General features: G+C 49.5%; 2 protein-coding genes across 13 annotated transcripts in view; one reads left to right on the forward strand and one right to left on the reverse strand.

Moving 5' to 3' along the window:
* Window positions 1–2,340, forward strand: part of PTK2B (protein tyrosine kinase 2 beta) — a 141,879-nt gene extending 139,539 nt beyond the window's left edge. For all 4 annotated transcript variants that reach the window (XM_086416535.1, XM_086416538.1, XM_086416536.1 and 1 more), the window contains one exon: window positions 1,237–2,340. In XM_086416535.1, coding sequence (XP_086272661.1) covers window positions 1,237–1,452 — 216 coding nt within the window. In that variant the 3' untranslated portion in view covers window positions 1,453–2,340. The remainder of the gene's footprint in view (window positions 1–1,236) is intronic.
* On the reverse strand, window positions 1,953–19,714 carry CHRNA2 (cholinergic receptor nicotinic alpha 2 subunit). 9 transcript variants are annotated; one of them, XM_086416543.1, is made up of 7 exons: window positions 19,355–19,679; window positions 16,417–16,651; window positions 15,050–15,201; window positions 14,563–14,607; window positions 9,977–10,086; window positions 4,672–5,678; window positions 1,953–3,514 (listed from the first exon to the last, which is right to left on the reverse strand). In XM_086416543.1, exons 6-7 carry the CDS (start codon window positions 5,653–5,655, stop codon window positions 3,389–3,391), a joined length of 1,110 nt encoding a protein of 369 aa, XP_086272669.1. In that variant the 5' UTR covers window positions 5,656–5,678; window positions 9,977–10,086; window positions 14,563–14,607; window positions 15,050–15,201; window positions 16,417–16,651; window positions 19,355–19,679; the 3' UTR covers window positions 1,953–3,388. The 9 variants fall into 9 exon arrangements, with proteins under 9 accessions (XP_086272669.1, XP_086272665.1, XP_086272666.1 ...); XM_086416539.1 differs by having other exon boundaries at window positions 4,672–5,683; window positions 19,355–19,675; XM_086416540.1 differs by having other exon boundaries at window positions 4,672–5,683; window positions 14,916–15,201; window positions 19,355–19,484.
* Between the last annotated feature and the right edge of the window lie 6,350 nt (window positions 19,715–26,064).

A 26,064-nucleotide genomic window follows, 5' to 3' on the forward strand; every position in this document is an offset into this window, starting at 1 on the left:
TCTATGTGACCTTACATGACAAATAGGACATTGCAGGTGATTAAGTTAAGGATCTTCAGATGAGAAAGTTATGCCGGATTATCCAAGTGGTTCCAATGTAGTCACAAGGGTCCTTGTAAGAAGGAGGTGGAAGCAGAGGCTTGTTTCATAAGAGTCAGAGAAGGAGATGGGATAACAGAAGCAGAGGTTGGAATGAGGCCATTGCTGGAAGGATCCACAAGCCGAAGAAGGCAGCAGCCATGTGAAGCTGGAAAAGGCAGGGAACAAATTCTCCCCTGGAAGAAGGAAGTTCCCCTTCTGGCAGAAGGAACTTAGCTCTGCCATCACCTGGACATTGGCCCCAGGGGACCCATTCCAGACTTGTGACCCCCAAGAACTGTAAAAGCATAAATCTGCCTTATTTTAAGCCACTGTGTGGTAATTTGTTACCATGGGACTAGAAATAGAGGCAGTGCCTCTGAGCATTTGTTGGTTTTGTCTGGAAACCCAGTCACAGACCCCCACACCCCCTGCCAGGCTATAACTTGAGCTACCACTTCCTAGTGGTCAGCAGTGTGACACACAGCTGACCCCCTGTGTCCCACCACTGTCTCCACCATCTTGACCACTCAAGACAGGCAGGACAGGGCAGGGGGGCCTGGGCACTTCCCAGGTTCCTTCAAGGTGGCTGCGGCAGCCCAGCGGAGCACCCTCCAGGTTGGTCACGTCTGGCATGAGAGCGCCGCACCTGGGCAGTGAAGGCCTAGTCTTTTCTTTCACTTGATAAATATCTCTTGAGTGCCAAGTCTTTGTTCAGCAGTGCACTAGATACCAGGATATAGTGGTTAATAAAACCTTACAGCCCAGACCGCAGTCCGTGATCTACTGATGTGATTGTAGAGAATTAACAGCTGTGTGGAGGCACTTGACTTCTCTCCATTCACTCCGTGTCAGGCCAGCACCCAGGCATTTTGCCAGGGAGGGGATGTTTGTGGGGCTGGATCAGAGAGGGCTGACTTGGGCAGGTTGGGGCCTGGGGTGCCTGCAGTGTTTGTCCTAGACGACCTGGCTCCAACCAGCACGGGCCTTGGACTCAGCCCAGGGCTGGGTCAGACCTGCTCCCCCCCCCGGCCCCTCCCCCAGCCCCACCTTCCTGGGCCAGCACCGAGGTGGACCTCTGTGGGGCTTCCCTGTCCTCCGGGCCTGGACTTGGCAGCCCCTCAGGGTCCCAGCCCCTCCCATGTGCTCTTCCTGCAGATCGAGGGGACCCAGAAACTGCTCAACAAGGACCTGGCGGAGCTCATCAATAAGATGCGACTGGCCCAGCAGAACGCCGTCACTTCCCTGAGTGAGGAGTGCAAGCGGCAGATGCTCACCGCCTCCCACACGCTGGCCGTGGACGCCAAGAACCTGCTGGATGCCGTGGACCAAGCCAAGGTCCTGGCCAACCTGGCCCGCCCACTGGCAGAGTGAAGAGGGCGGCGCCCCCCGCCCGCGTCTCCGCCCCACCCGCCCGCCCCTCCCTGCCCCTGCCCCTGCCCCTGCCTCGCCTTCGGTCCCGTGGGCCCACTTGGGGAGGGAAGGCCGAGAGGGGTCCTTCTTCCCTTGCCGTTTTGCACGACCCCTCTCCCCCACCCTACTCCCAGACTGTGCTCCCCAGGCCGCAGCTGGACAGAGGGGACTCGGGGCTGCAGGACACCAAGGGGTTACAAAGAGGCTCCGAGGGAGCACTGCTGCTGCCCACCAGCCACTCCTGCCTGGCCCAAGGGGGTCACATGGCAGTCCCCTGTGGCCAAGATGGCTTTACGCAGGGACAGGGCAGGCCGATTGGGGAACCAAGCTAGTCCTTCTCCTTCCTCCTCCGCCCACGGAGGTCCCCTCCCCTAACCCCATGCACAGAGGGAGGGGCGGACAGGGGTTTTCAGTGGGGACGCCGGTGGCTGGTGCCATGAGGGATGGACCTGGCCTTCTTGTACAGTGTATATTGGAATTTATTTAATGTGAGTCTGGTCTCGACCGACAGCCGTGTGCCCCACTGAGGGCCGGAGCGGGCCTGGGACGGTCAAGGGACAAGCTATTGGGAGTTGGCGCCCAGGAGGCTGTGTCCTCCACACGCAGAGAGGGGAGGAGGGGAGAAACAAGGCCACACTGGACCTGGACGCCTTCTGCATTCCTCGCCCCCTTGCTTTTCTTCCCTCCCTGGCCCCTTCCTTCTCTTTTCTTACTGCCTTTTCTTACTTGTCTTTTCTCTCCCCTTCTCTCGTCCACGCCCTGTCTCCCTCCCTCTCTTGTGTTTGTGCAGAGCACTCTTTTATCTCCTTTATATTTGACTTGTGGATGAATTAAAATTGTACCATTTGCTTTGTGGTTTGATTGTTTTTTTTGTTTGGCCTTCTGAGGCCCTGCAAGGAATCGATTGTGCTGTGTTGGGCAGAGATCAAAAAGCTAAAAGAAGCCAGGGCTCAACCCCCAGGGTACAGGTAAAGCCAGGGTTGTGGTGGGGTCAGGTACCTGTGTGCTCCAGCCCTTCGCCCCAGTGCCTGACCCGAGGGCGGCTTTCCAGTGGGGACCCAGACAGCGCTTCCACTGCCACAAAGAAAAGCCAATGCACCCTCCCAGCTGCCGTCCACGAAACCAGGGCTCTGGGGGGCTGGAGAGGGGTCCCAGCTGCCTGAGCAGTGACTGCGGCTTTATTTGCTCTCTTTCCTCATTTGCAAGTTGGTTGGGAGATGGATTAACCAGAAGGAGCATCTCTATATCAGGAGGTCAAGGCTGGGAGCATCCCTGCTTCAGGAGAGGTGGGAGGAGGGGTAGCGGGGCTGGGGCTGCATCCACAGAGCAGGAGGGGTCAGAAATAAGAATGACCCCCAGGGGGTTGGTTCTTGGAATGAACTGAGGCAGGTGGACTGGGCCTGCGGTGGCCAGCTTTCCCTGGAGTGTCAGGGAGAGCATGTGGAGGTGTGGAAAGGGTGGGCACCTGAGCTACCTGTCCCCTGAGGCACCCTCACCCCACACATCCCTCCTTTGATGTCTGAGCCTCCTCACATGGCCCCATGCCACCCCCTGGGTCCCCCAACTTGGCCCTCCCATCCCTCTTGCATTCCAGGAGCATCTTATCACCACGTCACCATCTTCACATCGTCCTCACCACGTGGTAACTCTCTTTACCATGGTAACATGGTAAAGCAAGTTCCTCCTCGCCCAACTCCTAAAACCCAAACAGGGCTCTGTACCCAGCAGATTCTCAGCACATAGTATAAAAATGTCAAGTGAAGCATTCTAAGAAGACATCCACCATGGAGAGACACCTGCAGTCGGATGGCATTGACCCCAAAGGCGAACTCCAGAGGTGGCAGCAGGGAACGACAGTCAGCCATGCCACCTCCAGGCCAGAGCAGGAGATGTGACGTCAGATCATTCCAGCCAGGAAGGGAGGGAGGAAGAGTCCGACGGTCCCCAGGAAGCAAACGAGGATAAATAACCAGAGGAATATCCTATCAATGACCATGGCCACGTACCTCCAGTCTTCCTTCACCTGCAGGGGGGAGATGGGTGCACAATGAAAGGGGAAGTGACCCATCCACGCAGCCCCTGTGAGGTTGGTGCTGGGGGCAGTGGCAACCCCACTGAGACCTTGGGACGCTAAGGCAGTGGAGGGGGCAGGGACGACAAAGATGTCTCAAGACTCAAATAACCCTCACTTAGTGATTTCCACCCTATCCCACCCCTATGACAATAGCCCAGAGCCTTTCCATGGGCTCTCAAGTTCCAGGTTATGGGAGTTAGAGGGACACAGAAGGTTCTAGAATCACCCGGGGGCATGAACCCTCCCTGGAGGAGAGTGATTTTCAGCACGACACTCAGAAGTTGCAAAACAGTGAAGACTTGGTTTCCCCCACAGTTGCCTCCCCAACCACTCACCCAGCCACTGGGAAGGTAGGTGAGGGTATGGCCCAGAGAAGGCTAGCAGGGGGTATATGCAGTGAGGGTTGAGGGTTTCGTGGGATTGGGGCTCACAGCCCAGCCAGGTGCCTCCAGATTAGATAATAATTAATTTTTCTTATCTACTCAACAAGGCCACCCAGTCATAACCTCCTGGCCTTTCATCCTTACCAAGGTTGGTGAGAAGAATTCTGTGACCCTGGGCAGTGGCCTTGTCACCTAATATGCAGAACACAGCAGGGGTGGGGTGAATGGGAACCCACTTGGCCCACCCAAGCTCCTCAGGGTTTGTGGGTGAATAGTGAAGTTGACAAAGTGACCAGAGCCCAGGACAAGGACAAGGAAGGGGAGCCCACCAGGACAAAGGAGCAGGCCGGTTTTGGAGGATCTCCTGATGAATTCCCTCCGTCCGCCTCCGCTCATCCCCGTCCACCCACCTAGGGTCACTGGTGGGAAGTGGCTGGCGTGAGGATGGCGTGGGGGACCCCTCCTCCTCTGTCCTGCTGCCTCCCAGTTAAGCTGAGCTGGGACAGCCTTTACTGCTGTGCTGCCAATAAATGTCATAAGAGTGGCCAGCCAGCTGTTCTCCATCACAATGTATTCCAGATTCCAAAGCCATGACTAAGGGAGTTGGTCCTTATGGAGGAGACTGGGGTGGTGCCAGCTAACACCCTTGGGGGAGGGGGAGTGGTTCCATTCTAGGCTGGCAGAGTCACCCAGGGGAGGGACCCTCCCCCAGCCCCCACTCACCGAGGAATCAGCATCCTCAGCCCGCAGGTGATCAGCAATATAGTGCACACCCTCCAGGGCCTTCTGTACACGAGGGGACAGCAGGACCCCGCCCTCCGGCACCTGAGCCTCTGCCCTGGGACCCGAGGCCACTGGGTGCAGACTGCCACGGGTGTAGACGCCCACGGAGGGGGACGAAGGACCCACACACACCCATCTGCCTTCCTCCTCCTCCTCCTCCTCTCTCTCCTCCACATCCACGTTGGTCTCCAGCCAGTGATAGGAGGGGCAGGGCTTCAGATCCGGAGTGTCTCGGAGCTCCAAGGGTGGCAAGGGCCGGCTTATCAGAAGCCACCGGGACACACAGCCCAGAAAGGCCACCCGCACCCAGTGGGGCATGTTGTGGGTGCTGGCGGAGCGGTGGTGGACATTGAGCACAAAGACGGTGATGACAATGGACAGGGTGACGAAGATCATGGTGAAGAGCAGGTACTCGCTGATGAGCGGGATGACCAGCGAGGTGGACGGGATGATCTCGGTGATGAGCAGCAGGAAGACGGTGAGTGAGAGCAGCACAGAGATGCACAGGGTGATCTTCTCGCCGCAGTCGGAGGGCAGGTAGAAGACGAGCACGGTGAGGCAGGAGATGAGCAGGCAAGGGATGATGAGGTTGATGGTGTAGAACAGGGGCAGGCGCCGGATGACGAAGTAGTAGGTGACGTCGGCGTAGACCTCGGCGCAGCAGTCGTACTTCTTGGTGTTGTAGGTGCCCGTGGCGTTGACGATGGCCCACTCGCCGCTCTCCCAGTAGTCCTTCAGGTCCACCGTCTGCTCCATCTGTACCAGGTCGATCTTGGCCTTGTCGTACGACCAGGAGCCAAACTTCATCTTGCAGTTCTGCTGGTCGAAGGGGAAGAAGGTGACGTCGATGCTGCAGGAGCTCTTGTAGATGGCGGGCGGTGCCCAGTGCAGCAGGCCCGAGGAGAAGAGGTGGGCCTTGGTCATGTGGGTCACCACGAACTCCCCATCTGCACTGAGGAGAGGAGAGGCATTGGGGGGCGGGGGGCTGGGGCACCCCAGCTGCCCAACCCAGGCTACTCCAGATAACTACCAGCAGGGGGACCCCAATAACACAGCCAGACCACACCGGGTTGTTGGGACTTGAAGAAGCAAGACTCTTGAGCACACAGACAGCTAGAGCTACCTGAGTTGTCTTTCAAACACCATCTTCTTAGCTACAAAAGTAGGAATTCTGAAGAATATAGGAAAGTACCAAGAATTTTTAAAATAATCACTGCTGTTGATGATATATATATATATATATATCACATATATTTGATCATCATCTAGACAACACATATAGAATTTTTATATATTTGTGATCATAGGGTATATACATAGCTTGATGGCCTGTTTGTATTCATTTAATATTTTAGGGTAATTGTGCTGCAACCCCATGGACTGGAGCCACCCAAGCTCCTCTGTCCATGGGATTTCCCGGGCAAGATACTGGAGTGGGCTGCCATTTCCTTCTCCAGGGGATCTTCTCCGGGGGACTCAGGGATTAAACCCATTTCCTCTGTCTCCTGCATTGGCAAGCAGATTCTTTACCGCTGAGCCACCCTGGTTGTTTTTTTACTATATCCCGCCACCATCTGCCGCAGGTGGTGATGAAGCCCCTCTGCTGGAGGTCTTGTCTTTTCTACCTGGGATTTTAGTTTCTTCCTCAGCATAGACCTGATAATTTTGCTGCTGAAGGAGGAATCCATCCAGTTAACAGCCATATTTGAGTCAGCTGCCCCCACCAGGGCCACTATAGGGGCTGTTGGGGGGATGGGATGGGAGACTTACGCCTGCCCTGAGGGAACCACAAGGAAAAGACAAGCCTCGAACATCTACAGTCCAAGGGAGGCAGTTTGGCAACAGGATTAGGAGGCCAGAGTCAGAGTGCTCCCCAAGAACTACTGGGGGGAGCTCCCTTCCGGTGAGCAAGCTGCCATTTTAGCAAAGCCTTGATGGATGGATGGTAGGATCTGGCAGAAAGCTGGGGTGGAGAATGGACCAGCAGAGCTTCCGTGGAACAAGGAATGGAGGATGAAAGGCTATGGCTCACAGACTATGCTTGGGCTAGGGGAACTGCTGGACGGTGAGTTGGGGGCAGGGTGGGTCCTAGGTGGGGGTGGTGAGAGAGGAGGCCAGCAGCATCCTGAGGCTACCCATCCAAGGGCCCATAAGGATGCTGGTGACACTGGAACAGCGGTGACCAGTCCAGTTGGGCTTCCTGGGATCCTGAGTCCCTGAATGCCCCTGCAAAGTGGGGCAAATGGGCCATACTTCCCTCCGCAGTTTCCACAGTCAATCCTAAAAGCAGGTGAACCAGTATACACAGGAAGAGACACTTCTTTCCCTTGCAGTAGTTCCAGGCTAGAGACTTAAGCCAATTGGAAACCGGAATTTTGAAAAGGAGGTGCAAACTGATGAGGGCAAGTTTAATTTTTGAAGACATCATACTCAATGACCACTAGATGGCACCATGGGTCCCTATTTTGAGGAAAGAACCAAACACTGTCCCGGGTCTTCTTAACCTGAAGTGGAGGGTTTGGCTGGAGGAAAGACCTTTCTTCAAATGTCTGTAAGAATTTGATTTGAACTTTTGTTCTATCAAAGGAACTTCCTGTTATAATCAGGTAACACTGGCCTTATTGGCAATCCTAAAACTCCAGGTCCTAGCTGATGCGAGGACTTTGCTCCTGCTCTCTGCCAGAAACGAGAAGTAGAAACTAGAGGGATCCTGAGTAAGCTGAGTGCTCTAACAGTGGCAGTGTGAGACAATGCAGATAATCCCTGCCGAATGTGTGTTTACAGAGATGGCTCAGATGAAAGGGCTCTGGACCTGATTGGGGCTGGGCAGTGTAAAGGGGTCACTGTCATCTTCCTGACCCATCTAAGGACACCAAACTTCAGAATTGAATGTTTCCCTTTATTCTATTGTTTAAAAATATCTTTTTCCAAATTTGGGTCAAACGAATTGGGAAATGCTGGGCTCAAGGGGTGTCTTGTCTGTCCAACTTCTAACAACATTTATAATGACATTTTCCAAAGGACTAGAGATGGGGTGCCAAAGGGGTTTTAATGACATACAAGGTTATCTAGAATTATTTGACCACAAAACTATTTTTCATACCTAGTCATATCTCCAGGGACTAGTGCTTTCTGGAACCCCACTTTAGAAAACATTCTTAGACAAATATCATGCCAAACATCTCTTAATTTTCAGTTCTTGACTTCTAAATAAATAATTACTGGCTACTAAACATAAATGATTCCAGCTTGTGCTTCTTCCAGCCCACTGTTTCTCATGATGTACTCTGCATATAAGTTAAATAAGCAGGGTAACAATATACAGCCTTGAGGTACTCTTTTTCCTATTTGGAACCAGTCTGTTGTTCCATGTCCAGTTCTAACTGTTGCTTCCTGACCTGCATATAGGTTTCTCAAGAGGCAGGTCAGATGGTCTGGTATTCCCATCTCCTGAGGAATTTTCCACAGTTGATTATGATCCACACAGTCAAAGGCTTTGGCATAGTCAATAAAGCCATGTTTTTCTGGAACTCCCTTGCTTTTTCGATGATCCAGCAGATGTTGGCAATTTGATCTCTGGTTCCTCTGCCTTTTCTAAAACCAGCTTGAACATCTGGAAGTTCACGGTTCACGTATTGCTGAAGCCTGGCTTGGAGAATTTTGAGCATTACTTTACTAGCGTGTGAGATGAGTGCAATCGTGCGGTAGTTTGAGCATTCTTTGGCATTGCCTTTCTTTGGGATTGGAATGAAAACTGACCTTTTCCAGTCCTGTGGCCACTGCTGAGTTTTGGGAGAAATATCAATAACCTCAGATATGCAGATGACACCACCCTTATGGCAGAAAGTGAAGAGGAACTAAAAAGCCTCTTGAAAGTGAAAGAGGAGAGTGAAAAAGTTGGCTTAAAACTCAACATTCAGGAAACGAATGGTCCCATCACTTCATGGGAAATAGATGGGGAAACAGTGGAAACAATGTCAGACTTTATTTTGGGGGCTCCAAAATCACTGCAGATGGTCACTGCAGCCATGAAATTGAAAGACGCTTACTCCTTGGAAGAAAAGTTATGACCAACCTAGATAGCATATTGAAAAGCAGAGACATTACTTTGCCAACAAAGGTCTGTCTAGTTAAGGCTATGGTTTTTCCAGTGGTCATGTATGGATGTGAGAGTTGGACTATAAAGAGGGCTGAGTGCCAAAGAATTGATGCTTTTGAACTGTGGTGTTGGAGAAGACTCTGGAGAGTCCCTTGGACTGCAAGGAGATCCAACCAGTCCATTCTAAAGGAGATCAGCCCTGGGTGTTCTTTGGAAGGAATGATGCTAAAGCTGAAACTCCAGTACTTTGGCCACCTCATGAGAAGAGCTCACTCTTTGGAAAAGACTCTGATGCTGGGAGGGATTGGGGGCAGGAGGAAAAGGGGATGACAGAGGATGAGATGGCTGGATGGCATCACTGACTCTATGGACGTGAGTCTGAGTGAACTCCGGGAGCTGGTGATGGACAGGGAGGCCTGGCGTGCTGCGATTCATGGGGTCGCAAAGAGTCGGACACGACTGAGCGACTGAACTGAACTGAAACATAAATTAAGTTATAGTTCTTTATATCTTCTATTAAAAAAAAAAAAAACCGACCTGGTTCTCTGGGGCTCTCTTTAGATTCCCCTGCCTTTTGTTTTGGGGCTTCTTTTGGGGCTCAGATAATAAAGAATCTGCCTGCTAATGCAGGAGACCCAGTGAACCTGGGTCAGGAAGATCCCCTGGAGAACTTCCAGTCCTTACACTCAAAGACTGGTCTTTTTTGGTTCTGAATACAAGGCAACTATAAATAATATTTTTAAATGTCACTTTCGCTCCTTTCAAAGGTGCTACTGGGAGATGCTGCTTACCTGTTCCAACAATCATGTCATCCTGCAAAACTCCCACCCTTAGGCATTGTTTTCACAGCCTGCATCAACCGCATTTTTCAAACAATATTCAGTGTTGGCAAATCTGTGTCCCACTAGCAGAGCGCAGGCACGGATATATAGTAGGTGCTCAGTAAACTTGGGGTGCATGAGTGAAAGCGTGAAATGAAAGAAGAGAATCAAGAGACAAGGTGGAGCATCGAGAAAAGCAGGAGTTTGCGAGGAAGGCAACGCAGCTGGGCCACGAGGGGGCGCGCCTCTCAAGGCCAACGCAGCCCAGCACCAAGTTACCCGCCCGTCGCAGGCTCAGTGTCCCAGGACCCCAGCCGCTTCCTACTTGTTGTAGAGGACTATGTCTGGGATCCAGATCATCTCCGAAGGGACGCGGAGGGATGTGATGTTGCCGAAATCGACCGGGTTCCAGCGCAGCTTGTAGTCGCTCCACTCCTGTGCGTGGGGAAGGGAGTCCTGTAAGCGGCCCTGCCAGGGGAAGGGGCCTGGGAAAACCTCGGGCAGCTTAGGGACTCCCCGCAGCCGATTACAGAGCATCCGGAGCTGCTCACCCGGTCCTGCAGCATAGAAGGGGCCACGATGCCCCAAAAGGGCCCTGAGATGGGAAAGGGGAGTCCAGTCTAAGACGACCAAGCTCTCGGTTTGCCCCAACTCTAGTACTCAAAGTCCGGGTCACATCTGACCATGGGTCAACCCTACTCCCGCCTTTGTTATACCGGTCCCTAGCTGGACGACCCCGGCAAGCAACCTCACTCGTTTATAGTAACATTTTTTTTTTCAGTGCATCACAGTTTACAAAAGTTTTTCACACCCTCTGTCTAGAAAGAGCCTCAATGGGAAGAGCTGGGCAAAGAGGGCAGAGCAGGTAGAAGTATTGCCCCATCTAACAGATAAGGATAAGGGAACTGAGGACCAGATGGGTAAAAACTGAGGACCAGATGGGTAAAAAACAACACACCAGAGTTACACAGCTGAGAAAGGAGAGTCAACCAGTGACTTTCCAACTGTGCTCCAGAGCGCCCCTTGTGGCCCTGATTCCGCTGGCTGGTTCAAGTGAACCTGTGTTTTTCAAGTGAAGCTTGGAGGGTATGCCGTCAACAAGCGGCGGCGCTAGGGCTTGAACCCAAGTCTCCGAGTAGTCAAACTTGCCCTAATTCTAGGGGTCATTTTCCTTTTGTGCATTTGCACTAAAATAGTGCAGTGGTGCAGTGGTGCACTCTTGAACTCTTGCCTGGAAAATCCCATGGACAGAGGAGCCTGGTAGGCTGCAGTCCATGGGGTAGCTAAGAGTCGGACACGACTGAGCAACTTCCCTTTCACTTTTCACTTTCATGCATTGGAGAAGGAAATGGCAACCCACTCCAGTGTTCTTGCCTGAAGAATCCCAGTGAGGGGGAGCCTGGTGGGCTGCCGTCTATGGGGTCGCACAGAGTCGGACACGACTGAAGTGACAGCAGCAGCAGCAGCAGAATTTTCCTTTAAACTGATTCACTAGTTTAGTTTAGTCACTCAGTCCTGACCAACTCTTTGCGACCCCATGGACTGTAGCCTACCAGGCTCCTCCATCCTTGGGATTTTCTAGGCAAGAGTACTGGAGTGGGTTGCCATTTCCTTCTCCAGAGGATCTTCCCAACCCAGGGATCGGACCCGGGTCTGCCATATTGTAGGCAGACGCTGTACCATCTGAGCCACCTGGGAAGTCCTAGTTAAGCTTACATAAATTTTTGAATTTTACATCACTGAAGTAGCTGGAAAACCCACATCATTTGAACCCATCTACTAAAATACACATGTATGACTTTTTTTTTTTTAAGAGGTTTTGGAGCCAACTAAAATCATCTCAAGAAACTGCCATTGGTAGCAAAACCATGCTTGGGAAGACATTGGCTTAGCAGTGGTGCTAATTACTTGTGTGTAGGTGAAAGCTTTGGAGAAGGAAATGGCAACCCACTCCAATACTCTTGCCTGGAAAATCCCATGGATGGAAAAGCCTGGTAGGCTACAATCCATGGGGTCTCAAAGAGTCGGACATGACTGAGCGACTTCACTTTCACTTTCAGATGACAGCTTAGACAGAAAGAGAAGCCAGATTGCAAATAGGAAAGATAAAAATGTTCCTTAAATTGTCATGATTTTTCAGGACATTGAGGAACCATTTTGAAAGGGATTGGTCTTTATAAATATTTCCCTTTCCCCCAGTCCATTGTGTGTCAAGTTTTCAGATTCAACCAACAGTGGAGGGGCATCCACACCAAGTTGGGTTATATTAATTGGCAAATAGGTTGTAGTATCCCCATTTTACAGATGAGAAAAGTGAGGCTCTGAGACTAACTTGCATGGTATCACAGGCTGGTCAGAGGCGGTGCTGTTGGCCTGACTTCTGCTGCTGTGCTCCTTTCTCTCTTTACTACCCCAGTCCCTGAAGCCAAGATAACTGGCCCACCGGGACAATTGCAGTCACCCAGGTTCAAGATCTGATCTTTGCACTGCTGTGTCTTCCCAGGTCCCTTCGTGGCTCTGCATCTCATCTGTAAAGAGGAACCTCATGGCCCCCACAGTTCCAAGGTCAATAGCATCAGAGGGGTCTGATCCATGCCATCCATCTAAACATCCAGTTGTAAAGCCTGAATGGCCAGCAGACAGCCCCCCACCATCTACAGCCTATGGAGCAGGAATGGCACACCCGCCACTGACAGAGTATCCCTGGTGGTCCAGTGGTTAAGAATCTGGCTTGCTTCTGTACAGCATGAAGAACTATGCTGCTGCTACTGCTAAGTCACTTCAGTCGTGTCCGACTGTGTGCGACCCCATAGATGGCAGCCCACCAGGCTCCCCCGTCCCTGGGCAAGAACACTGGAGTGGGTTGCCATTTCCTTCTCCAATGCATGAAAGTGAAAAGTGAGAGTGAAGTCATTCAGTCGTGTTCGACTCTTAGTGACCCCATGGACTGCAGCCTACCAGGCTCCTCCATCCATGGGATTTTCCAGGCAAGAGTACTGGAGTGGGGTGCCATTGCCTTCTCCAAAAAAGGACTATAGTCAATATCTTATAATAACCTATAGTGGAAAATAATTTCAAAAATAATGTATGTGTATAGGTATAACTGAACCACACAAAAAAGAAACCTACTTTTTAAATTTAGTTATGTTTATTTTTTTGCCAGTTTTTCTAAATGTCCTGTGGACATCTAATAACAGCATATGAGATACAAAAGTTTAAATATATTTGTGTAGGATATAAGATTTATACAAATTAATATAAATGGAAATCTATCATATTTAAATTGTTAATAACATCATTCAAGATGCTCCTATTCTTATTTTTTCTGCACTTGATGAAATATTCTCAGAGAGATGTTAACATGTCTCACTATTATATATTTTTTCTTTTCCCTTATATTTCTTATGATTTTTGCTTTATATATCTTAGCTTCTTTATTGTTTAGTGTCTAATGGTTTATGATGTGTCTTCTTTGTGCATTGTACCTTTCTTCATTAAAAATATTCATCTTTGTTTCATTTAAAAATAAGTTAATTTTTTAAAAAAAAAGAATCTGGCTTGCAATGCAGGGGATACGGGTTGGACCCCTGGTCTAGGAAGATCCCACATGCTGGGGAGCAACTAAGCCCAGGTACCACAACTACTGAACCCATGTGCGGCAACTACTAAAGCCTGAGTGCTCACCATACTCTGCAACAGGAGAAGCCACCACAATGAGAAGCACGTACCCTGCAACTAGAGAAAGCCCATGCACAGCAACAAAGACCCAGCGCAGCCAAAACTAAATATATATATTTTAAAGTGACTCAAACAGAAATGTCCATCAAAATTCTGATGATTATAGTTTTCAAAGTCCCAGCCTCTGAGATGGGGAGGGTTAGGTTGCCAGTGGGTTGGGGAGAAGACGCCATGAGAGGGACAGAGGCAAAGGGCTGGGCCCTCTTTCTTGTCTTCTCCCATCTCCACTTCAGGGTCTGGGGAAGGGTGAGCATGAAGAGGGCAAGGCAGAGAGATCTAAAAAGGCCGTGCACTCGAGTTCTGCCCTTGTGAGTGGCACATCAAAGAGGGCCACTCACCCATTACCAGAACTGATGCTGAACCAGTTTCTGGTTAAGAGGCAGCAACTACATTTCCTATCTCTTGGGACCCTTTCTCTGGGGTCCCTGGGCCATCAGGTGAGGAGTCCAGCTCCTCTTCTGGAGAGAACAGGTGGAGAGACCCTGAAAGTGCCTGGAGGAGAAGGCATGGCTGGGCCTGGCTTCCAGAATCTTTCAGAGTCTTCCAGACATCCCTGCTGAGGGATGGACAGGTGAGTGAAACCACCTTGGACCCTCCAGCCACCAGCCTAGTGCCACCAGGAGTCTCCAAGCAAAGCACTAAAATGCCTGGCCATAAAATCTCTTGATATAATAAGCTATCTGTTGCTTTAAGCCGGTGAGGTTTGGGGAAGCCTGTTAGGCAGTGTAGACACAGAGCACTCAGTGTTCTCCGGTAGAAGGAGCCTGGGATACCGAGTGGGACACACCTGGCCTCTCTTCTAGCCGAGATGCAGTCTGCTTCTGTTTCCCTCGGCTGTAAAGGGGACAGAATAAAACTGCCCATGTTTCCAGTGACAATTCAGTGAGCTGACCTGCAAATGTAGCAGGGGATGTAGGCAATGTCCACTCCAGGAAAGGGAACCACGTGGCTCTTGTAGGTGGAGTCTCTATACTGGACTCAGAGCCTGGCCACAGCAGCACAGCCCCTCGCAAAAAGTGGCCTGAAATCGTCTGGCTTTGGAAGGGTCCTGAGTGGCAAGTCTCAGGCAAAAGGTGAGTTTAGAATCATGCTGCTAGTGAAAGAGTCCTGGGAGGGTCTGGGGTTCATGAGTTCCCACCCTGCTCCTGCCTTGCCCCGGGGAGGGACACTCACCTGCTTTAGCCAGACGTTGGTAGTCATCATTTGGTTCTTCTCATCCTGACCAGCCGCGGGAGAGAAAGCAGTTAGACTGAGGAGCGAGTCCCAGAAAACAGGGCAGAGTGGGAGGAGCTGATTCAGGATCCCACTCGCCAAAGAAGCTTTGACATGATGCCCCAAGTCCAGCCCGCCCTCCACCCCTCCTGATACTGCCCTCCTCACTCAGATTCTTCAGGATCACACAGGCCTCTGGGTCCTCTGGGCTTATATCAGGTGACACAAGTAGGGCATTTAGAAAACCCACTGCTGCCAATCAACGCCCTCCCTGGAGGGGCTCCAGGGCTGAGAGTGGGAGGGAGACTGAATACCTGTGACGCTGAAGGGTGATGCTCTGACTGAGGTGGGCTGGGAGGGCTGGAGATGGGGAGGAACAGAGGAGCCCTGGAAAGGGGTCCATGTCCGGGGCTGATCCCAAGGGGGAAGGATGGTAGGACAGACGCACCACATCGATGAGCTGGGCGATGGACAGCCCAAACCGCACGATCACCACGTCCGAGGTGTTGGGCACCGGTCTCGCCCAACGGTTGTAGCCCCTAAAGAGGTGTTTGAAGAGGCGGTCCTCAGCTTGGGTGTGGGGGGCCCTCTTCGAGGATACTGTTGGACAGGAGGGGAGATGGGGGTTTCCAGGAGTCCGTGGTGCTGGGGGCTTGGCTCCCTCTCCCATCCAACCAGAGCCACTCAGCCTCACTGAACCTTAGTTTCCTTATCTGCAAAATGAGCACACTAATCCAGTACCTATGTCAAAACACTGCTGAGAATGAAATATAATAATGTCTGTTCGAGCTTACAAAGCAACCGATCAGTGTATAGTCGGCACTCAAGCAATATCAGTTACTCTATGACTACTGGATAAGGACTGATGCTGAAGCTGAAGCTCCAGTACTTTGGCCACCTGATGCAAAGAGCTGACTCATTGGAAAAGACCCTGATGCTGGAAAAGATTGAGGGCAGGAGGAGAAGGGGGCAGCAGAGGATGAGATGATTGAATGGCATCATCGATTCAATGGACATGAGTTTGAGCAAACTCCAGGAAATGGTGAAGGACAGGGAAGCCTGGCGTGCCAAAGTCCATGAGGTCACAAAGAGTCGGACACAACTTAGCAACTGAACAGCAACAACAATGGATAAGGGGTGAAAACAAGTGCTCAGAGGCGTGCAGAGCAGTGGGAAGAAGTCAGACAAAGGGAAAAGATTAAGCCTGGAACTGAGGAGACCCAAGGGACAGCAAACTGTGAGAGGCACCTGATTGTGTGGGGTGAGCTGGCCCCGGGAACTTTCACTCCCATCCTCTTATAAGGAACCTCTAATGCTAACCATGAAATTCTCTGCTACTCGGAGAATCTCCCCTGTTTTTCCTCAAACCACTGGTATCTGCTCCTTCTCATCAGCTAGGTAAAGTCTCCCCAGATTGTCTGACGGAATCACCCCTTGTCTGGTTTCACCCTGTTCTGCAAACAGCTTCACCTCTACAGGGTTCTCCTGTCTGAGCAGGGCGAGAACCCCCGCTCTAAAATTCAAAACATCGATAGCAGCTGCCATGTATGTATCTCAGGTGCTAGTCACTAGCCTTCATTCCAGGTCACACGCCCAAGAGCCCTGGGAAGGTACCGGCACAGTTAGCATTTTGCAGATGGGGAGAACTGGGCTTGGGAGGTTCAGATGCCGCAGCGAGTGCCCCCTACCTTCCCGCGATGGAACAGCTACCCTGAGGCTCTGGCGGGTCACCACCAACCCACTTGCAGCAGTTTCAACCGGAGGCATGTGCGCTCGCATGTGTGACAGGATGCCCTGGGGACCGCCCCCGCTCACCTGCCGGGATCAGAAGAAGCCACCAGAGCCCGAGCTTTGTCTTGAACGGGAGCACAAGACGGGAGGGACCCATGGCTTCAGAGGAGGGGTCTGGCTGCTGCTGGACATCAGAAGGAAGGCCGGCTTGGGCTTGGCTGTGGGTTGAAGCTGGGACCACTCCCCCAGCAGGGCCTGGGGAGCTAGCACGGCAGAACTCCCTGGGGGATTCCGAGGGGGTTCCCTCTCACCTCAGAACCTGAGTGAGCCCAACAAAGTGTTCTTAGGCTGATGCCTCCTTGACACAGAAGGCATCACCTCCAGCGCCTCACACCTTTGACCTCATTTGGACCTCCCATCAATCCTAGGAAGGTACGGGGAAGGGGATAGTATTATCCTTTTTATTTAAATTAAAAATACTGGTGATCAGAAAAATCGACTGATTTGCCCAAGGCCACATAGTTATTGATGCTTTTGAATTGTGGTGCTGGAGAAGACTCTTAAGAGTCCCTTGGACTGCAAGGAGATCAAACCAGTCTATCTTAAATGAAATAAACTCTAAATATTCACTGAAAGGACTGATGTTGAAGCTGAAGCTCCAATACTTTGGCCCCCTGAGGCGAAGAGCTGACTCACTGGAAAAGACCCTGATGCTGGAAAAGACGGAAGCAAAAAGAGAAGGAGGCGGGAGAGGGTGAGATGGTTAGATAGCATCTCTGACTCGATGGACATGAATTTGGGCAAACTCCGGGAGATAGTAGAGGACAGGGAAGCCTGGTGTGCTGCAGTTCACGGGGTCGCCAAGAGTCAGACACAACTTAGCAACTGAACAACAACACAGTTAACACATGATGAAGTTGGAATTCAAGCTCACATCTCAGCTTCTCAACTGTAACGTGTTCTGGTGCTACTCAGTGATGGAAACTAGAAAGATAATTTTGTATGGGCGACTCGGCCAGTACTGGCCTGTGTTTTGTAGGTTGTGACTGTCATTGCTCTGCCACAATCACAACTAAGGTCTGTGAAAGACAGGTGGTGACAAGGCCCAGGTGCCCCACACCAAAGCCAGTGTGGGGAGGTTCCTCCACGCACAGCTTCACTCCCTTCTCCTTCCAACCAGTATCATGGCTGCCAATCCCAAGACTATAATCTGTTTCACCTTCCAACCAAGGGCACTAAATAAAAGCATGTTTTTTTTTCCCCCACTCATAAGAATAGGGGGAAAAGAAGTAGAAATCAAGGCATGCTGAACTTGCATCATAAAAAGATTCAACCAGAGACATCCAAGACCCTCTGGAAGAATGTGCAAATGAGATTCAGTTGACTCCGGTGGACATATTCCCACAAGAAGACTCATACTTGCATATCTTGTAATTAGTCCACTATGATAATTTAATTAATTTGTCACTGGAAACCAAAGGAGAAACTGTTCCAGGTAATTAGCAGTAATTAGAGTAAACTTCCACCTCTTGTTCGAAAGATATGAAAAGAGAAAGAGCCCCAAACCCTTTAATCTTCTACATGCCTGTATTGGCAGGTTAGGGAGTTGGTGCCTGTGGAGTGAAGACCCTATTTGTAAAGTGGGTCTGGATGAAGGGGGTGCATAGGGAAAGCTATACAAAAAGTATTGCATATATAAAGGACTCAAGGCTTCCATGTGGCTCAGATGGTAAAAAATTTGCCTGCACTGCAGGAGACCTGAATTTGATCCCTAGGTCGGAAAGATCCCCTGGAGAAGGGAATGGCTACCCACTTCAGTATCCTTGCCCAGAGAACTCCATGGACAGAGGAGACTGGCAGACTACAGTCTATGGGGGTTGCAAAGAGTCAGACATGACAAAGTGACTAACACTTTCACTTTCATTTCAAAGGGCTCAGACATGCTCACTGGGCTTGCATTGCTGTGACTAGAGCTCCCCACACCCCAACCCAAGTCAGCCTCTATTGCCCACGTCCTGAACCCTGATTCCACTGAGGTTAAGGTCGTATGCACTGACTTCTTTGTCCATCTTCCCACGGCAGATGGTTTTCAACTTCTCACACTGTTCTACTCTTTTCACAAGACTCCTCCATAAAACCTGCGTGCATCTCACTGAGCCCCTGTGCATTACCCAGCACATCCCCAGGCATGGGAGTCATTGCTCTCCTGTAACTGTCAATACCCCGGAGAAAGTCCCTCGGTTAGAGGAAATAATAGTGTTTCTTCTTCCAAATCACTTCATCAGAACTGCTTAGGCAGTGATAGACAGATCCTATTTCTAGCTTTCTTATGATTGGCTCAATACATTGATTAATCACAGAAGCTTAACCTCTCAAGGTTGGGTGGAATCTTAAAGGTCATCTGGATTACCACACCAGCTGGTCATTTTCCTGGTCATTTTCTTCTACAAATTCCAGCCTCGGGGGTGCGGGGGGCGGGGGAAACAGCAATGATAGAACTTGCTACCCTCCAAGTCAGTGAATACCATGGATGTCTGGTAGCCTTTATTCAAGGATATGGAATACTGAGCGAATAAGCAAATGACAAAAGAGGAATAGTGATATTAAAGACATAGAAGCAGATTCAATAAAGTAAAGCCAATAATGCCTGAGATGGAGCTACCTTCACAGTGAGAGGAGGTGACTGGCACTGACTTGTACATCCCCAGCAGGGACAACCAAAAAACTAAAATTTTTCTAGAGGCAGGCATCTTCCAGCAGTCTGATGTACATCCCACCCCACCCCCCCCCCCCCCCGCCGAAAGTAGCCAGAAGCTGCTAGTCCTCGCATATTCCTTTGAATCACCCACTTAATGTCTGCATATCCACCAAGTCACCAACACAAGCCAGGGGCAGAGGGGGGCACCTTTCTTATCTATGACCACAGAAGACAAGCCATTCAACAAACCAGCCCAGTTTGGAGGTCCTGATCAGCTGGCAAAAGTTCCCCCTCCACCCCAAGAATAGAAAAGCAGGCACAAACCAAGCTGAGTGACTTCTCTTCCTGGTCAGACAGATGCTGGGGCAGGACTCGCCTCGATGCGTGAGAGAGGTCTGACTCTGACTGCAGGTTGTCTTCCTGGGGAGTGCTGGGCAAGTTCTGAATCAGGCTGCTGTTTCCAGGCTCTCAGCTCTGAAGGCAGAGAAGCTGCACATTTAAGTCCTACAGAAGAGCCTGGCATGGAGGCTTCTGCAGGTAAGAGTCAGGCAGGTCCAGGGGAGGGATCGCCAGCTTGGCAAGCACACAGACTCATGCTCGTATTCTGTCTCTCTCTCTCTCTCTCTCTCTCTGTCTGTCTTATACACACACACACACACACACACACACTCTAGAGGGGAGTAGGAGGAGCCTCTGACTTTCCAGTCCGTGGCCAGTGGGGACTGACAGCAGATTGCTCACCCTCTGCGTGGTTACCAGGATGCTTCGTTCTTTGTTCTGAAGGATTCTGTGCTCCAAGATGACTTCCTGGGCCCCTGACCCTCACCCATTAGATGGGGAACCTCCTGGGTCCATCTGTCGATAGAGCAGTGCAGTTTTGAGTAAAGCAGGACCACAGAGAGAGCTGCAGGTCAGCAACCTGCCGTCCTCTCCTTTCCCTCCCGCCTCTAGGAACCCCCCCAGCCCCACCTCCTCCCCGCAGCCAGCCTCCTGCAGGACCCCGGGGTCACTCCTGCTGAGACCTGGTTTGGCTACAGCTTTCCTGTCTCCTCCCCAGCCCCCTTGCCAGTGACCTTGCCTTCAACTTCCCAGACAAGTAAAGTCACCTGACTTCAAACCAGAAACTGACCCCTTGCCTCCTTCTGGACCACATCAAACCAGGACTCCTGTTCTTCCTGCCATGTGTGGTACATGGTGGAGCTTGGCCCTGGGGTTCTGACAGTGACTCCATCTATCAAACGTCCCCAGACTTCCTCATCTCTTCCTCTCCTCCTTGTTCTTGCCCCTCAGCCCATAAGGAAGCTTACCCTCCACTCTAAATACACCCTTTGGGTCTGCTCCCTGCTGTCTCATCTCCCACATATTGTTAAAAGCCAAGGGCCCAGGATACAACTGCCAAGGTTTAGCTTCTGGTTCTGCTCCCTAAAAGATGTATGGTTTTGGACAGGTCTCTAGTAGAGCTTTCTGTGCCTCAGTTTCCTCATGTGTGAAAGGAGGATGTGAATACTGGTTCCACTGAATAAGTGTGTAATGATGAGTAAATATGTTAGTATAAATAAAGGGCTTAGAAAATGGAAATGATACATGATACATATATCAGTTCAGTTCAGTTCAGTTCAGTCGCTCAGTCATGTCTGACTCTTCACGACCCCATGAATTGCAGCACGCCAGGCCTCCCTGTCCATCACCAACTCCCGGAGTTCACTCAGACTCACATCCATCAAGTCAGTGATGCCATCCAGCCATCTCATCCTCTGTCGTCCCCTTCTCCTCCTGCCCCCAATCCCTCCCAGCATCAGAGTCTTTTCCAATGAGTCAACTCTTTGCATGAGGTGGCCAAAGTACTGGAGTTTCAGCTTTAGCATCATTCCTTCCAAAGAAATCCCAGGGCTGATCTCCTTCAGAATGGACTGGTTGGATATATATATAGGTATGTGAATATACATGTGATACATATGTGTGATATATACAAATATGGGAGCCCTGGTGACTTAGTGATAAAGAATCTGCCTGCAGTGCAGGAGATATAGACTCAATCCCTGGCTTGGAAAGATATCCTGGTGGAGGGCATTGGAACCCACTCCAGTCTTCTTACCTGGAGAATCCCATGGACAGAGGAGCCTGGCGAGCTACAGTCCATGGGGTTGCAAAGAGTTGGACATGACTGAAATGACTAAGCACTCATGCACACACATATGCAAATATGATATATAAGAGTATATATTTACATGTATGTAGATGATAGATTATCTTTTGACAAAAAGATAATAACCCATAAAATACAAAAAATTTAACTACCCATATTCCCGCTATCCAGAATTAATAAATGTTAATATTTTACCATATGTGCTTTCATATTGATATATATGGATATTTCTATGTGCATAGAGTTAAAGTATTAAAGGCATAAAGAAAGAAAGATAAAAGGAAGGAAGGAAGGAAAGGGGAAAATAATCATTGATTGTATCCATCAGGGTTTTTGGTTTGAGCAATAAAAAAAATCCATTGATTAAGCAGAAAGCAATTTTATTAAAGGGCAACAGGAAGTTCACAGGTGCACTTACAAAGCGAGAGAACCCCCTTGGGGCACAGATGAGAGCGAGGAAAATGCCTGTTGGAGTAGAGCCCAAGTCACAAGCCATCCCCTGCACAGTGGGCCCTGCTGCCACAGAACTGGATGTGAAGGCTTGCACCATCTGAAACTGGTTCTGTCACCACTGTCCCTGCTGCTGCCAGAATTGCTTCTCCTCTCTCCCTGCTTCTCTGTGTCACACTGGCTCCCAAGACAAAGGTCAGGACAGATACATCTGATTAATCTTGTGCTGGTCAACTATCTGTATAAAGCCAGAGGAAGCAGGAATCTGTGGTGTTTTGAGCTTCTATGTGGAAGGTAGCCTCTGGCTCCTTCAAGGGGGGATCTTTCACAGAATACAGTAACCTTCTAGTTGCAAACTTTCAAAAATGAGAACATGCATCCGGTTCCTGCAAGGAACCAGAACCTATGCCATCAACGTCAGGTGTGAGTGAAATCACAGCTTGCCCTCCATCTTCTATGGCTGATGATCCTTCAGCTCTACCATCTACCACCTCCTCTCCCCCTGCCAGTCAGTAACTCTTCTTGCCTGTTCAGTTGATGCCAGCCTCTGTATGCCAGCTGTTGTACTGGACTACTGTACTTTTCAAGGTACTGTACTGATTAAAAATGATTAAATGATTTAAATCTTTAATGATTAAAGATTAAACATGTTTTCTTTATTTTTGTGTTTGTTTTTTTATGTATTATTTGTGTGAAAAGTATTATAAACCTATTACAGTACAGTATTATATAGCCAATTGTATTAGTTGGGTACTCAGGCCAACTTGTTGGATTTACAAACAAATCAGACTTACGAATGCACTTTCAGAACAGAACTCATTTGTATGTAGGAGACTTAGTGTGTTAGAAAGCAATTTAAATGCTGGGAAGCTCCCCCAAATCAAGCACTTTGGCTCTTAAAATAAAAAAAAAAGAAGTTTACACACCCAAGTTTCTTTTGTAATTACACTTTGAAAAAATGCATACATCTACATATCCTATTCTAGAATGTATACTCAGAATTTGTTTCAATCAGATATGGTAAGACATGCAGACAGGTGAATGATTTCATGGAGGAAGAAGTTTATATGCACAGATCCCCAGAAGCAGGAATCATAGCATGTAAGGTAGGGCCACTTGGGGAAGCACTTGAGCCAGACAGGGCAGAAAGGGCAGTGGAGAAAGCATGTCCCAGAGTGTGTACTGGAGTTTCTGTAGGGAACACAAGGCAGGATAGGGTAAGCAGCCTAGGATTGGAGGTTTGGGGTGTGACTGCATCTCCTCCCAGGTTTGTCCTTTGAACCTGCCTGCTGGGGCATGTGGGGACCCAACCCTTGTTCGAGTTTAGAGGCAGTGAGAGGTGGTTAGAGGAGGGAAGAAAGATGGCTTGCCTGGTCCATGATAAATCTTTCAGATGAAGAGGGGAAGGGAGTCGGGGAAATGAGTGAAATAGGTAAAGGGCACTAAGAGGTATAACTCCCAGTTACAAAATAAGTGAGTCAGGGAAATGAAATATACAGTGGGGAATAGAGTCAATAATACTGTGATAATTTGGTAGAGTGACAGATGGTAACTAGACTGGTGATAAATATCGAATCACTGTGTTGTGCGGATGGAATTAACAGGGTGTTGTAGGTCAATTATACTTCAATAAAAAATTTTTAAGATTAAAGAATAAAAATCCTTAGGTGAGTTTGTTGCAAGAATTTTTGCTAAAGCAGAAACAAGCTCATCTGATAGAGGAAGAAAAATACATTTCCCTGACAAGGGAGGCTTCCTGACATTTGTCCTGGGATCTTGTCCCCTCCCCCGTCATAGATGCTATAAGTTAAATTGACGCAATAATTAGGCAAATCACAGGATCTAAACCTGAGTTTGGACTTTAGCCCTCTGATCAGTTATCTAGGTTCAGCCTCTCATTTCTAAATGTAGCTCTGACATGTTTCTTCAAGCATTTCTCCTTTGAAGGGTGCACGATGCTAAGCGTTCTCAGGAGATAATTCTGGGGAGACCTTGCAGGTGGAAGAGAGACAGGTTTCCTGCAATTCCCAGCACAGACAGGGCTGGAGTGCAGCTTGTAGTCTCAGCATGGCAATCACTTCTCTGCAGCTTTTTGAACATGAAAATCAGAGGCCTGTATGGCCTTCACACAGAACTGTCTGTGGCCAGGCAGTCACATATGAGGAAGACCACAGAAGAGAGAGTTTAGGGAGGAGGAGATCAGTTGAGATAACCAACAGGATGAATGTAGATGAAGAAGAGAAGAGGCCCAAGAACTGACTTTTAACTTAGAAATCAGAAAAATGATGGGAAGGGGAGGACTTCTCTGGTTGTCCAGTGGTTGACTTTACTTCCCAATGCAGAGTGTGTGGGTTGGATCCCTAGTTCGGGAGCTAAGATCCCACATGCTTCCTGGCTGGAAAAAAAAAGAAAAAAAAAAAAAAATATATATATATATAAAACAGAATAACAAATTCAATAAAGAGTTTAAAAATGATCCACATCAAAAAACAAAAATATTTTTAAAAGAAAGGAAAAAATGATAGGAAACCTGCAAAGAACACTGGAACTGCTGTTGCTTAAGGTGGAGGGCCATAGGACCTGCATCACCTCTGGCAGCTGTGGACCCCAGATGCTGCTGCTGCCCTGACGCTGCCAACCAAAACCCTTTTCCTCTCTCCCTGTTCTCTTCACCAGCCCTGTTGTAAAGTCTGGGCTGGGTGCCTCTGATTTGCTGGGCTAAGCTCACTGACCTTCACCCCAGCCTCAAGGCAGGGAGCTAGGAAAGTGAGCACTTGGCAATTTTAGATTCTATGGTCAAGGTGGCTCTTCCAAGATTCATAAGGTGGCCACATCTGGAGTGCGTGCTAAGTAGCCTTAGTTGTGTCCCATTCTGTGAGACCTCATGGACTGTAGCCCACCAGGCTCCTCTTTCTGTGGGATTTCCCAGGCAAGAATACTGGAGTAGGTTGCCATTTCCTCCTCCAGGGCATCTTCCAGACCCAGGGATCAAACCCATTTTTTTTATGTCTCTTGCATTGGCACTAGCGTCACCTGGGAAGTCCTAGCTATGACTTATGGAGTTCTTATTTGCTACCATAGACATTTCTCTTGGTCTTATAAGAAAAAAGGGGCTTATTACAGGATATTGATAGCTCACAGACTCTCAGGGAGGATGAGAGAAGCAAGTGTGGAAAGCACACAGCCAAGAACAATTAGTGACAGTACAATGTTAACAAGGCCACCACTGCTCAGCAAGCACGCCCAGGATTAGACTGGAGAAGCTCTGTCCCAGCTCCCCAGTGAATCTGAAGTTGGAGATGGATGGGCCCCTGGGCCGGACAGCTGGTGTTTATCAAGTGGAGGAAAATTCAAGCTTTGTATTCACCCAGACACTCCAAGGACAAAGCTAGTGGCAGAATCAGAGCTCTGCTGAAGTGAAGGGATAAGATGGCTGCTCCTGAGGTCAGGAAAACTCCCCTGCCCACACATACACAGGAAGACTCCTTGGGGGTAAAAAAGGGAGGGGATGCCACCCCATAATAAGTGTGGACATGCACCCATAGTCCTCTGTGGTGGGATCCATCTTAACAAAAAGTTGCATATAGATGTTGGGGAGGGTCCTAGGGGAAAAAAACGAGATAATTGGCCAAAGGTAAACAAAAACCAGGAAGGACTGTCCTATACAAGAGATTTAAATCAGGAGTTCACAACCTCCGGGATCTAATGCCTGGTAATCTTGGTACTGAAAGGTATGTGGGCCCGGCTGCTTGCCTCTCAAAAGCCAATAAACAGGCCAGATTGGTGGAAAGGAAAGTTTGTTTTATTTCAGATGCCAGCAATTGGTGGGGGAGAGTGGACACCTGTTTCAAGGGCGACTCCCCCAACCCCGCATGACAAGCAGGGGGTGAGAGTTTTTGTGGACAGAGTGGCAGGGGGCTACATGCAGAAACAGCATAGTCAGCTCTAAGAGCCACCTTCAAATTGGTTGTCGATGGTCTCACCGGCATCCTCTTGGTTGTTTTAGGTACACGACTTGATGGACATGAGTTTGAGTAAACTCCGGGAGTTGGTGATGGACAGGGAGGCCTGGCGTGCTGTGATTCATGCGGTCGCAGAGTCGGACACAACTGAGCGACTGAACTGAACTGAACTGAATCTTCAGTTTCAGGGTCTATTTGTTACCATTTCTCTGTGGTCAGTTCACGGAATTGTGGCAGCTTATGTCATGGCTACAGTCTGGTCATCATGCAAGTAACTTCTCCACCTGGTGTTTTAGTATCTATAAGACAGCTCATAGGACATGGCTCAGAATATTATCTGTATTATCTGTGGCCCTTGAGAAAGAACTAAAGATCCTTGACTATGTTTAATGACTCATTATCATTATTTGGTCTCCTTTGACTATTTGCCTTTGTTTTCACACGTTCTCACTTCTCTGATTAAACTTATTCTTTGA

This window comes from Bos grunniens, chromosome 8, assembly GCF_055505025.1.
Source record: "Bos grunniens cultivar Pamir isolate PY7600 chromosome 8, Bosgru_T2T1.0, whole genome shotgun sequence".
Taxonomy (NCBI): Eukaryota; Metazoa; Chordata; class Mammalia; order Artiodactyla; family Bovidae; genus Bos; species Bos grunniens.

Bases quoted from the DNA above. Each gene is read 5' to 3' on its own strand.
- CHRNA2 (XM_086416539.1), bottom strand. From the start codon at position 16,489: ATGGGTCCCTCCCGTCTTGTGCTCCCGTTCAAGACAAAGCTCGGGCTC. The intron at 10,087-14,562 runs GTGAGTGTCCCT...CCCCACGCACAG, and splicing joins CCAACGTCTGGCTAAAGCAG to GAGTGGAGCGACTACAAGCT. The intron at 5,684-9,976 runs GTAGGAAGCGGC...TCCTCTCCTCAG, and splicing joins GACATAGTCCTCTACAACAA to TGCAGATGGGGAGTTCGTGG.